The sequence below is a fragment of the Tursiops truncatus genome, chromosome 9 (genome assembly GCF_011762595.2).
Source record: "Tursiops truncatus isolate mTurTru1 chromosome 9, mTurTru1.mat.Y, whole genome shotgun sequence".
In the NCBI taxonomy this organism is placed as follows: Eukaryota; Metazoa; Chordata; class Mammalia; order Artiodactyla; family Delphinidae; genus Tursiops; species Tursiops truncatus.
In genome coordinates, this window is record NC_047042.1 from 99,252,880 (window position 1) to 99,263,890 (window position 11,011).

At 63.7% G+C, this 11,011-nt stretch overlaps 2 protein-coding genes across 9 annotated transcripts; one reads left to right on the forward strand and one right to left on the reverse strand.

Annotated features, from left to right (window-relative positions):
* ASIC3 (acid sensing ion channel subunit 3) lies at window positions 1-6,269 on the forward strand. 7 transcript variants are annotated; one of them, XM_073810092.1, is made up of 14 exons: window positions 1-1,310; window positions 1,637-1,787; window positions 1,908-2,489; window positions 2,651-2,755; window positions 3,218-3,368; window positions 3,564-3,691; window positions 3,905-4,106; window positions 4,201-4,257; window positions 4,360-4,507; window positions 4,801-4,892; window positions 5,084-5,163; window positions 5,265-5,336; window positions 5,554-5,612; window positions 5,708-6,268. In XM_073810092.1, the coding sequence occupies exons 3-14, from the start codon at window positions 1,956-1,958 to the stop codon at window positions 5,841-5,843; spliced, it is 1,764 nt and encodes a 587-aa protein (XP_073666193.1). In that variant the 5' UTR covers window positions 1-1,310; window positions 1,637-1,787; window positions 1,908-1,955; the 3' UTR covers window positions 5,844-6,268. The 7 variants fall into 7 exon arrangements, with proteins under 7 accessions (XP_073666193.1, XP_073666194.1, XP_073666195.1 ...); XM_073810093.1 differs by having other exon boundaries at window positions 1,637-2,489; window positions 5,731-6,267; XM_073810094.1 differs by lacking the exon at window positions 5,265-5,336 and having other exon boundaries at window positions 1,637-2,489; window positions 5,731-6,268.
* Window positions 6,270-6,998: 729 nt separating this feature from the next.
* On the reverse strand, window positions 6,999-10,935 carry CDK5 (cyclin dependent kinase 5). 2 transcript variants are annotated; one of them, XM_033863487.2, is made up of 12 exons: window positions 10,782-10,934; window positions 10,096-10,184; window positions 9,937-10,004; window positions 9,746-9,806; window positions 9,591-9,647; window positions 8,839-8,934; window positions 8,628-8,702; window positions 8,397-8,493; window positions 8,155-8,224; window positions 7,586-7,646; window positions 7,394-7,474; window positions 6,999-7,279 (listed from the first exon to the last, which is right to left on the reverse strand). In XM_033863487.2, the coding sequence occupies exons 1-12, from the start codon at window positions 10,816-10,818 to the stop codon at window positions 7,193-7,195; spliced, it is 879 nt and encodes a 292-aa protein (XP_033719378.1). In that variant the 5' UTR covers window positions 10,819-10,934; the 3' UTR covers window positions 6,999-7,192. The 2 variants fall into 2 exon arrangements, with proteins under 2 accessions (XP_033719378.1, XP_033719377.1); XM_033863486.2 differs by lacking the exons at window positions 6,999-7,279; window positions 7,394-7,474 and having other exon boundaries at window positions 7,624-8,224; window positions 10,782-10,935.
* Window positions 10,936-11,011: the final 76 nt, after the last annotated feature.

Consider the following 11,011-nt stretch of genomic DNA (forward strand, 5'->3'; position numbering starts at 1 on the left):
GTGTTCATTAAGCACCTGCTGTGTGCCGCCCTGTCTGCCGGGGTGGGGGCGGTGAGGACATCCCTGCCCCCGTGAGACCTGCGGCGGTCTCATCAGGAGGACGGACAGGAGGCCAGGCGATCACAGCGCGACGTGATCATGTTCAGTTGGCGAACTACGTTCCACTCACTGCCGAGAGCCCATGGACCCTCGCCTCTAATGCTTTGTGGAGGGGCACGGAGTAGAAATAAATTGCAGTAAATAAATTAGCGGAGATAAATCTGCTTTCTCTCAGGCCTGCAGTGCAACTCCCAGCTCCACGGGGGCGGGTGAGCGTTTAAGCAAACGCAGGGCTTGACGCCAGTGAGGAGCAGCCCTGACAGTCCTCCGCGGCAGCGGCAGCGCTCTGCAGCTGCCTCCCGTCCCTCGTACCTTGGATTAGCAGGAACCCCGAGTCCCGCTTGAGGCCTTGCGCGCTGCAGCTCTGCCTTTCGGAGATGTCCTCTCTAGCCCCTGGGAGTCCGCCCCAGCCCGCCCCAGCGTCTCCTCGGCATCTCAGTCAAATGCCCCGGCTCCGCCCCCTCAAGGCCAGTGTCGCCATGCTGTGCTAGGCACTGTGGCCCAGGGCACTCCAGCCGGTTTGGGGGCAGCGTCTCTCCTCCTTTAGAAAAGCCCCCATGCAAAACAGGCACGCTCCATGTTATGATGGGAGCGCACAGCGGTGTAATGCCTACGGTGGGGAACTTTCTGCTATCAAATTACCCATGCAGTTGCCTCTTCTTGACCCAGCAGTTCTATTTCTAGGAGTTTATGTCTGTACGATGTTACTGAGAGCACCACTGTTTGTAATGGAAGACTGGAAACCCCCAGTGTCCATCAACAGGGGTGTGGTTATATAAATGATGGTACATCCACATAAATGAAATGCTACGCAGCCACTTAAAAAATGAGGACGTTTTCCAGGTACTGGATACCACATGGTCTCCAGAATGTTGTCAAGTGAAAAAAGATGTGACATCATAGGGCATCCATGTTACCTGGGAGGGCGTCACACGGGCACCCGTGTTATACTTGAAGGACGACAGGTGAGCCCACAGTCATTGTGGCACAGGCCAGCCCCCCAGACACGAGGGCCTGAGCATGGGGAGGTGGGAGAGAGGGTCACTGGGGACAGACCACCTCTGCACGTGGGGCCGGAGGAGACCCTGGCACCCAGAGTAGGCCGGGCCGCTGGGGGCTCAGAAGAGTCTGCTGATGCCAACTTCCCACCACTTTCCAGCCTGGTCAGGAGCCAGCTCCGCTCTGCGGAAGAGCAGATGATCTCGCGAGAGGTTAGGGGGACGGGCGGAGAGGGCAGAGGACGGGGACGGGGCCAAGGGTCAGCGACTGACCCTCAGGCCCGACATACGGGGGCTGCAGCTGGGGACCTAGAGGGCCCCGAGGGCACCCCCGGCCCCAAGTTCTCTCTCGGCTCCCCTCAAGCCTACCCGGGATCGCTGCGGCTTCCTGCTGGCGCCTCTGGTCTCCACAGCCAGGCCTCCCCCCCCCGACGCTGCACTAATGGCTCCGCCTGGGGCCCCAGGGACCTCCCCGCCCCCCAGGCTGCTCTGCCAGCCCCCTTGCCCCCTCGCCGCTGAAACCCAATCCCCTGCTGCAGCTCCGGCTCAGCAGAACCGCCTCCAGCAGAGCCGCCCTGCTGGCCTCGTCGGCCGCACCCTACCTGCTCTCTGCCTCGGAGCCCCCGGCCCAGCACCGCGCCCAGCAGAGCCACAGCCAGGTCCTGGAGGAGGCCGCGCTGGACCGGCCAGGCCAGTACCTCCCCACCCTCTCCTCTCCTCTCCTGGCCCGACACCCGCGTGACCCCTGCCTGACCCTCCGAACCCCCCTCTCAGCCCCTCCAGTCCTCGGACCAACCCTCTCTCCTCCAGGTCCTAAGCCTCTGTAGCTTGGTTCCCCCCGCGCCCTGGGCTCCGGCCATGAAGCGCCCCTCAGGGCTGGAGGAGGCCCAGTCGCCGGCCTCAGACATCCGCGTGTTTGCCAGCAGCTGCTCGATGCACGGCCTGGGCCACGTCTTCGGCCCGGGGGGCCCGATGGTGCGCCGGGGGCTGTGGACCACAGCCGTGCTCCTGGCACTGGCCACCCTCCTCTACCAGGTGGCTGGGAGGGTGCGCTACTACGGGGAGTTCCACCACGAGACGGCCCTGGAGGAGCGCGAGAGCCGCCGGCTCACCTTCCCGGCCGTCACCCTGTGCAACATCAACCCGCTGCGCCGCTCACGCCTCACGCCCAATGACCTGCACTGGGCCGGGCCCGCACTGCTGGGCCTGGAGCCCACCGAGCACGCCGCCTACCTGCGTGCCCTGGGCCGGCCCCCCGCGCCGCCCGGCTTCATGCCCAGCCCCACCTTCGACGTGGCCCGGCTCTACGCCCGGGCCGGGCACGCCCTCGAGGACATGCTGCTGGCCTGCCGCTACCGAGGCTGGCTGTGTGGGCCCGAGAACTTCACCACGGTGAGCCGGCCGCCCGATCCGTCCAGCCAGGGGCCCGGGAGCGCCAGGCAGTCCCTGCCGGGCCTTGCCGACCCACACTCCCCCAGAGCCAGGGAACCTTAACAGCCATGCTGGGGGATCCTTTCCTTCCCCACCCCACCAGTGCCTTTCTGTTCAGCCAGGAAGCTGTCCTCCTCGGGCCCCTCCCTGCTGCTCAGCTGGACTGCAGCATGCAAGGTCACGCCTCCCAGCCAGGGGCACTCACCCCGGCTGGCTCTGGGCCCAAGGTCTGGTCTGTGGAGAGCCTGCTCCTGGGGGGTGGGGGGATCTGGTGTTCTAGGGCAGGAGACCCTCCTCTCTGCCAGGGGGAGGGTGCTGGTTTCCCCGCTGCCTCTTCCACATGCTGCCAGATCTGAAGGGGGCAGCTGGGCCCCTCTTCCTCATGCCAGTCTCCAAAGAAACACTTGCCCTGCAGGCTGTGCCCTGGGCTGGGGGCGGAGGTGGGAGCGAGCAACTGGAGGGTCCAAGCCTGTCCTTTTCTGTGGGAAAGGGGCAGGGTTAGCCGGTCACAGTGCAGCGAGGGTCCAGCTACATGTGCCGGTTGAGGGAGGGTCTCGGGGCATTAAGATGTGGGCTTCAGTGTTCAAAGAAGAGACCCAGATAGAGGATGGGGCGGGAGGGGTCCCACGGTGCTCGCACGGAGCGCCTGGTCCCCTGGCGAGGTCTGCCACGTGCCTGCCCTGCCCCAGGTCTTCACCCGCATGGGGCAGTGCTACAGCTTCAACTCCGGCGCCGAAGGCGCAGAGCTGCTCACCACTCCCAAGGGCGGCATGGGCAACGGGCTGGAGGTGCTGCTGGACGTGCAGCAGGATGAGTACCTGCCCGTGTGGAGGGACACGGGTGCGGGGCGCACGGGCGAGGCCGGGGAGTGGCAGGTGGGGTGCAGGAGGCCCTGGGGAGAAGTGGAGGTGCGGGGGGGGGGCCCAGGCCTGTCCTTTCCCGTGGGAAGTGGGTGGGTTTAGTTGGTCACAGCCCTGGGGAGAGGGGGCTGCAGGAGGGGGCCTCTTGGGACTCAGGGTCCCCCCTTCCCTGCAGAGGAGACGCCGTTTGAGGTGGGGATCCGAGTGCAGATCCACAGCCAGGAGGAGCCGCCGCTCGTTGACCAGCTGGGCTTCGGGGCGGCCCCTGGCTACCAGACCTTTGTGTCCTGCCAGAAGCAGCAAGTATCCTCTCTGTGCCTGCGAAACCGGGCCCCGCCCCCTCCTGAGCCCGCGCCACCTCAGACCCCAGCCCAGCTCCTCAGAGCCGGGCCCCGCCCCCTCCTAAGCCCGCGCCACCTCAGACCCCAGCCCCAGCTCCTCAGAACCGTCCCAGCGATCTCGCGTTCTACGCGGCCCCCACTTCTCCCAGAGCCTCCTTAACTTGTCCGCCTGCAGCTGAGCTTCCTGCCGCCGCCCTGGGGTGACTGCAGCTCTGTCTCTCTGGACCCCGACTTTGAGCCGGAACCCTCTGGTCCTCTGGACCCCCCCAGGCCCAGCCTAGGCCCCAGCCCTCCCTATAGTCTAATAGGGTGTCGCCTGGCCTGCGAGAGCCGCTACGTGGCTCGGAAGTGCGGCTGCCGAATGATGCATATGCCAGGTAAGGGGCTGGGGGCAGCGGAGGAGGGGGTCCGGGGAGGCGGGGAGGCCCGGAGGGCGCCGCTCCTGAAGCTGTCTCCTCTGCCCCCGTGCAGGCGGCGCGCCGGTGTGCAGCCCCCAGCAGTACAAGGACTGTGCCCACCCGGCGCTGGGTAAGGGGCAAGCCTCTTCCGCATCCCGTCCCCACCCCGCTCTACCCGCGACCCCGACCCCGCGGGGCGGGCGGCCCTGACCCAGGCGCCTGTGGCCCGCAGACGCCATGCTGCAGAAGGACGCGTGCACCTGTCCCAACCCATGCGCCAGCACGCGCTACGCCAAGGAGCTCTCCATGGTGCGGATGCCGAGCCGCGCCGCCGCCCGCTACCTGGCCCGGAAGCACAACCGCAGCGAGGCCTACATCGCGTGAGCCGCGCAGGGGGCCGGGGGCCCGGGGTTAAGGCGAGCACCGAGCCTCCGGGCCAAGCCTCCGTGCGCAGCGCCCAGGGATGGGACACCAAGCTACACATCATTACCGGGCTCGGGGACTCTGGGCAAGCTGCTTAACCTTTCTGACGCCAGCTCTTCCGAAAATGGGGACAGTGACACCCCTCCCCAGGGCTCACGAAAGGACTCAGAGACCAGAGAATGGGGCACCTGTTCCTGCCAGCAGCTGGCACTGGGGGCGTCCAGCGAACACTTGGCCTCTCTTCCTCCAGGGAGAACGTGCTGATGCTGGACATCTTCTTTGAGGCCCTCAACTACGAGACGGTGGAGCAGAAGAAGGCCTACGAAATGTCGGAGCTGCTCGGTGCGTGCGTGCGCGTGCGTGTGCGCGCGCGTCTGTGCATGCGCGTGCGTGTCTGTGTGCGCGTGCGTGTGTGCGTGTCTGTGCGTGTGTGCGTGCATGTGTGTGTGTGTGCGCGTGCAGGCAACCTGCGGCCTGGGGAGGTGTGGGCAGAGCAGGTAGCAGTGAGCTGACAGGTGACCCGGTCTCCACAGGTGACATTGGGGGCCAGATGGGGCTGTTCATCGGCGCCAGCCTGCTCACTGTCCTTGAGATCCTGGACTACCTCTGTGAGGTGGGTGGGCCTGGGCTCCAGCTGTGGGAGGCGGGCAGAGTCACGCCGCAGGATCCAGGGGTCAGGTATGCGCTGGCCACCTCCAGCACTGCTTCCCCCAGGTGTTCCGGGACAGAGTCCTGGGATACTTCTGGAACCGAAAGCGCTCCCAAAGGCACTCCAGCGCCAACCTGGTAATAGCCCCCCCCTCCTCCCCCGCCGTCTCCACTGTGGGTGCTGTGGAGTGGGTGCTGTGGAGTGGGTGTGGGTGCTGCTCCCCCTAAGTGTAGAACACCCCCCCACCCAGCTGAGAAAAAGTGATGGGGGAGGGGCGTGCAGTGACCTTGGCTGGTCTCTGGGAGGGAGCATCCCCGCCGCCACCACCCCCAATCTCTGACCCTCCTCCCACAGCTTCAGGAAGGGCTGGGCAGCCAACGAACCCCAGTTCCCCACCTCAGCCTGGGCTCCAGGTAACAAGAAATGGCCCCCTAAGGTCAAGGGAGATGGGGCAGTTCCAGTCCGGAGGGCAGGGGCAGGGCAGTGGGTGAGAGGCCTCCCATCCCAGGGCCGTGGTCCGTGTCTCCCCAGGCCTCCCACCCCTCCCTGTGCCGTCACCAAGACGCTCTCTTCCTCTCAACGCACCTGCTACCTCGTCACCCAGCTCTAGATGGGGCGTCTGCGTCTTCAGGGCCGCACCCTGACATCCTGGCCGTGGCCAGCCCGCACGTGTCTTTCCACCTTCACCCCAAATAAAGTTCTAGTGCCTCAGCCTCAGCTGTTCCACTTACAGGCAGACCAGCCAGGCCACAGTCAGCCCTACCCTGGCACAAGACCTCTGCCAGCCATCACCCAGCAGACGTGATGTCTGAAACGTTAACCTCCAGAAATCTCTCGACGAGAGAAGAATAGTAAGCGGGCATGGGTCACTTGAACCTCAGTGTGAATGAGTTTGTCAAACCGACATCTCAGTGAACGGAGCCCAAAGCCGGGTGTGAAGGCAGAGGCGGCGGTGCTAGGACAGCCGCCCTTGGGGTCCGATCAGGGAAGGGCTGGCGGAAGGCTCCGACCCAGAGCCCGGCAAGCAGCGGCGGAGCCGGTGGGGAGAAGCTGGCGTGGCTAGCCCGCTTCCAAGAACACAAGCTGCTGTCCTGTCTTAGGCATTTGCGACTTTCTCACACTTGGGACCGAGTGTCAGCCTGCCCGCCCCGCACAGGAACCGCTCCTGCTTCCGCAGCCTTTGCACAAGAATTGCAGGCCCCAGCTTGGGGGGGGAGCCCAGGCCCTCCCTTCCCACCCCTGCCAGTAAGCACACGCCCAGGCCCGCTTTCTCAGCTCCTTCTCGGCACCCTAAATACTGGAAAATGACAAATAAGGGAGCCGGGGAGGGGGTGCTCCCAACCACCGCTTTGGGTGCCTCCTGTCCCAGCCTGAGGGCCTGGGTGTGGGGGGGCATGAAGAGGGAAGTGGCAGGGCGGGTACACGTGGGACAAGAACCATAAAGAAAGGCCCGGCTCTTTTCTCCGCATTCTGGTGGAAGCCCATCCTTGCTCTCAGACACTGGGAGCCTAACGCCTCCTGGGCAGAGAAAGGGAAGGGCATGAGCACATACGCACACGTGTGGTGGCAGTGCCTAAGGGTAAGGGTCTGGTGCAGACCTAAGGGTAAGGGTCATAGCCTCCAACCCCCAGCCTCCAGCCACTCAGAGTAGCAGAGCCAGGGCCGGACAGCTGGGTTGTGTTGGAGCTGGAAGCAGGGTTGCAGAGGGTGGGGAAGCGAAACAGAGCCTCAGGCCCCCCCAGCACTACGTCCCCCCCGCCCCCCCGCCCAGAGCCACTTTTCCAGCACATCAGCCAGACTGTGGGAAACGAGCCAATTTATGAAATTAAATAAAGTCCACGGAGGGAGTGAAGAACACGGGTTAGGGCACCTCCACCCTGGTTGGGCCCAGCACAGCTGGAGCTTGGCACACCGTGCATCCCTGCCTTTCCTCCCCTCCCCAGAGGGGGCTTAAATAGGCCAGGCCCCAGCCTGGCCGCCGGGGGCCTGGAGCCTAGGGGGGGCAGAAGTCGGAGAAGTAGGGGTGCTGCAGGGCCTCTTCTGCTGAGATGCGCTGGACCGGGTTACACTTCAGGAGGTTCTGGACGCACAGAAGAAGGCGAGGCAGGTTCACGCCCAGAGCCCTGCGCTCCCCGGGTCCCTCCCGACAAGTGCCCCGGCCCCAGCCCCGCCCCCGCACCCTGCCCTTGGTCACCTGCAGCAGGTCCCTCCCTGTGGCACTGAGCTTGGGCACGACGTTCACCAGGGACGTTGTGGCTGGGTACATCGGGTAGGGCTGTGGGGGGCAGGGTGAGTCAGCCGGGGGTGCGGGGGCCTGGAGGCTGCTAGGGCCAGGACCTAAGGGGCGCCACTGACGAACCACGCATGAGCCCATTACCCGTCACACCTTATAGTCCGGCAGCTTGGTCATGGCGGGCCACTGCTCCTCGGTCGGTGTCCCCAGCAGCGTGTCCACGGGGTCAAGGATCACTCAGGTGGAAAAGGGCAGGTGAGGGGCTCTTCCCCTGGGGAAGGGGGATTCCTCATACCCACCCCTGCCCCCCTCACTTTATCCCCCAGCTCACGACAGAAGGCGGCCCCCGGCCCACGCGACCCTCAGACGCAGTCCCAGCTGCGTGCCGTTTTCTGCAGGCCAGGTTCTGTATAGCCGTTAACGACTTTGACCTAAACCCTGAGGTCCATGGTCCTGATGAAGCGGTCAGCGGTCCCCACTAATCGTCCCCCTGCTCCTTTTGGCTCCTGCAGCCTAAGGATTCGGCTCTCAGTTGGAGGAGTGAGCCCTCCTTGCCTACAGGCTGCAGGCTCTCCAGCTGGCGGCGGGCACCCTCTGCCCTCAGGAGAAGCCTGACCAGGCCTAGCCCAGCCCACCGCCGCCCTCCCTGCCTGCACGCTGAGCTCCAGGGGCTTCCAGATCCCCTCCCAGAGGGCCTGAGGTGAAGGGAGATGGAAGAATATCGGAAGATCCTCTTCAGCTGGTCATCTACGTCGTTGCCAGGAAACAGGGGCCGCCCCGCGTTGGCCAGCTCTGGGAGAGAGGCGGGGGGCGGGGTTGACAGGCGAAGAAGCCCCCCCCACAGCCCTGCCCTGCCTCCTCCCCACCCAGGGGCCCCACTCCCTTCCCCAGGGGGGACCCTCCAGACCCTCTTTGTTCACTCAAACGGGAGACGGAGTTGCCCCCGCAGACCCCGGCGTGTCACCTGCGAAGATGCAGCCCGCCGACCACATGTCAATGGACGTGGAGTACAGCTTGGCCCCAAAGAGGACATCCGGTGGGCGGTACCACAGCGTGACCACCTGGAAAGGACCCCACCACAGGGACCCCCAGTTTGAGGGCTGGGGAGGAGAGCGCTCAGAGGAGTCCCGGAGGAGCTGAGGGATGCTGGCTGGGGACTCCCTCCCTCACCCCCACTTCCCGCCCCGCAGCTCACCTCAGCTGAGTAACAGCGAACAGGGATCCCAAAGGCGCGAGCCAAGCCGAAATCAGCCAATTTCAGCTCCCCATTCTGAGGGGGAGGGGGAGGGGCACGGAGAGGGGCTCTTCCACAGTCTGAGGGCAGCCCCCCCGCTCCCGCCTTCCCGTCCAGCTCCCCTCATCCCACGCCAGCCTCCCTGAGGTCCCGTCCTCTCGCCCAGAGGTACCCTGTTTATGAGCAGGTTCTGAGGCTTCAGGTCCCTGTGTAGCACGTTTCGGCTGTGACAGAATCCCAGGCCTTTTAGCAGCTGGAAGAGGAACGACTGGGGGAGGGGCAGGGAGGAGTTCATCGAACCATCTGGAAGCGGGCCCAACGATGGGTCACGCTCCCCTCTGCTTTGCCTTGAAACCCCAGCAGTCTTTCAGCGCCAAGCTCGGCCCAGCATCACCCCTTCATTATCGAGGACCTACTTCGTTCTTTGCTGGGTACTCGAAAGGTGAACGGGGGCCCCGGTCCCCACCTTTCCAGAACTGACAACTTGGTGGGCCCTCCTACCTTTCCAGCCCACACTGATCTCTCCCCTACCTGGCCTCATTTGAGCACGAACATCATAACCAACAACGTATATGCTGCGCTGTATTATTATTCAGCACTTCTTTGCCCTGGAACCTGGGCCTAGAACAGTGCTTGGCACACCGCAAAGCATTCAGTACGTATTTGTTCAATGAATGAATCTCTCTGAACCTCATTTTCCTGCCTCTCAAATGTAAATCCTATCACTGACATCAGAATGTTCCCTTCAGGTCAGAGTGATCACGTGAAAGTGCTTTTGCTAAGATGGAAGCTCTCGGAGACAGAACCAGGGTTTTCTCCTCCCCTCGTGCCCCGAGTGTCCCCGTGCAGGGCCTGAGAGCATGTCCACTGAATCCGGACGCCAACCCCAGCCCCAGTGAGCTCCCAGGAAACCAGTACCCTCACCTTCACAATTTCAGGATCTAGGTCACCATTGCAGCTGTCGAAATACTTCTTAAGGTCCTAAAAACGGGATGGGGGTGGGGGATGAGACAGAGTTTAACCTCAGTCTGGGTCCCTATATCCTCCCAAGGCTACTGTCCCTCAAGTCCCCCTTTCACCTGGTCACAGAACTCAAAAACCAAAGTCAGCTTCTTGTCGCTGTGCAGGACGTCGTGGAGCCTAGGGAGAAGCGAGTACTCAGCCAGGCAGCGCCGCAGGTCTGCACCTACTATCCCAGTGTCAGCCCAGCCCATCTCTGAAGCCCCCCCCCGGACCACACAGGCAAGGAGGACCCCACCCATCTACACACCTGACGATGTTTTTGTGCTTCAGCTCCTTGAGTAGGCAGATTTCCCGAAGGGCAGAACTCGGCACTCCCTACACATTGGAGGGGGCCAGGTGGGCCACAGTCACGTCCCACCCAGCCTAGGCCCTCAACCCCTCCCTGGCCCCAATACCCCAGTCCTACCTCATCATCATCATCCAGCCTCACCCGTTTCAGAGCCACGATCTCATGAGTCTCCCGGTTTTTGGCCTTGAACACTGTTCCGTAGGTGCCTAGAGGAAGGAGGTCAGGGCTGAGGGAAAGGATGGGGCACCCTTCCCCAACCCAGGCGGTCCCGGCCGGGAGAGCAAGCAGCGTGGGGGTGTGTTACTTCTGATGCCTGGAGAAGTGGGGGATGTGGCAGGGAGGAGCCTGCAGATGGCTCAAGGGTGTCTGCAACAGGGAGAGGCTGCAGCTGCTGGGTGAGGAGGTCTACAATAAAGGCCGAGCTTCTGGAGGGTCTGAAAATAGGGAGCAGGGGTCTGGGAGAGGAATGAGGGCCGGCAGGAACGCTGAGGTTGGAGGTCTGCTGCGAGAACTGTGGGTGAGGTTCTGCAAGTGGCGCTGAGGACAGGGGTAGGAAATGCAGCACGTGCAGAGGTCGGAGGTGGGTCTACAGGGGTGCTAAGGTTGGGAGGGGGGCGTCTATGGGAAATGCTAACGGGGGAGGATTGGTGTTTGCAAGGAGTGTTGAGCTCAGGGCCAGGGCTGCAGCCAGTGCTGAGGCTGGAGTCTGTGGGTATTGCTGACGGTACAGCAGCCCGGGATGCAAGGAATGCTAAAGGGTCTGCAGAAAGAGATCTTGCAGGAACATCTCGTGGTCCCATTACCTTCCCCAATCTTCTCCAGCTTCTCGTATTTCTGCATCGCGGCAACCGCGCGAGGACCCTTGCGGGCCCTGGGTTCTAAGACTCCGGGCCCGGCGTTGCAGAGGAGGCGGCACCCCAGCCTCCGGTCCTGCCCCGCCCCACTGCCTGCGCATGGGCTTCTCGGGCTTGTAGTCCTAGGGCGCCAGATTTCCCAGTAATGTCCGGGGCCTTAGACAACAAGAAGACTACAA

Coding starts and splice junctions, on each gene's coding strand:
- ASIC3 (XM_073810092.1), top strand. CDS start 1,956: ATGAAGCGCCCCTCAGGGCTGGAGGAGGCCCAGTCGCCGGCCTCAGAC. Junction 3,692..3,904: donor TGTCCTGCCAGAAGCAGCAA/GTATCCTCTCTG, acceptor GTCCGCCTGCAG/CTGAGCTTCCTGCCGCCGCC. Junction 4,508..4,800: donor CGCAGCGAGGCCTACATCGC/GTGAGCCGCGCA, acceptor CTCTTCCTCCAG/GGAGAACGTGCTGATGCTGG.
- CDK5 (XM_033863486.2), bottom strand. CDS start 10,818: ATGCAGAAATACGAGAAGCTGGAGAAGATTGGGGAAG. Junction 10,185..10,781: donor GCTGGAGAAGATTGGGGAAG/GTAATGGGACCA, acceptor TCCTTCCTCTAG/GCACCTACGGAACAGTGTTC. Junction 8,494..8,627: donor TTCGCTGTTACTCAGCTGAG/GTGAGCTGCGGG, acceptor GGTCCTTTCCAG/GTGGTCACGCTGTGGTACCG.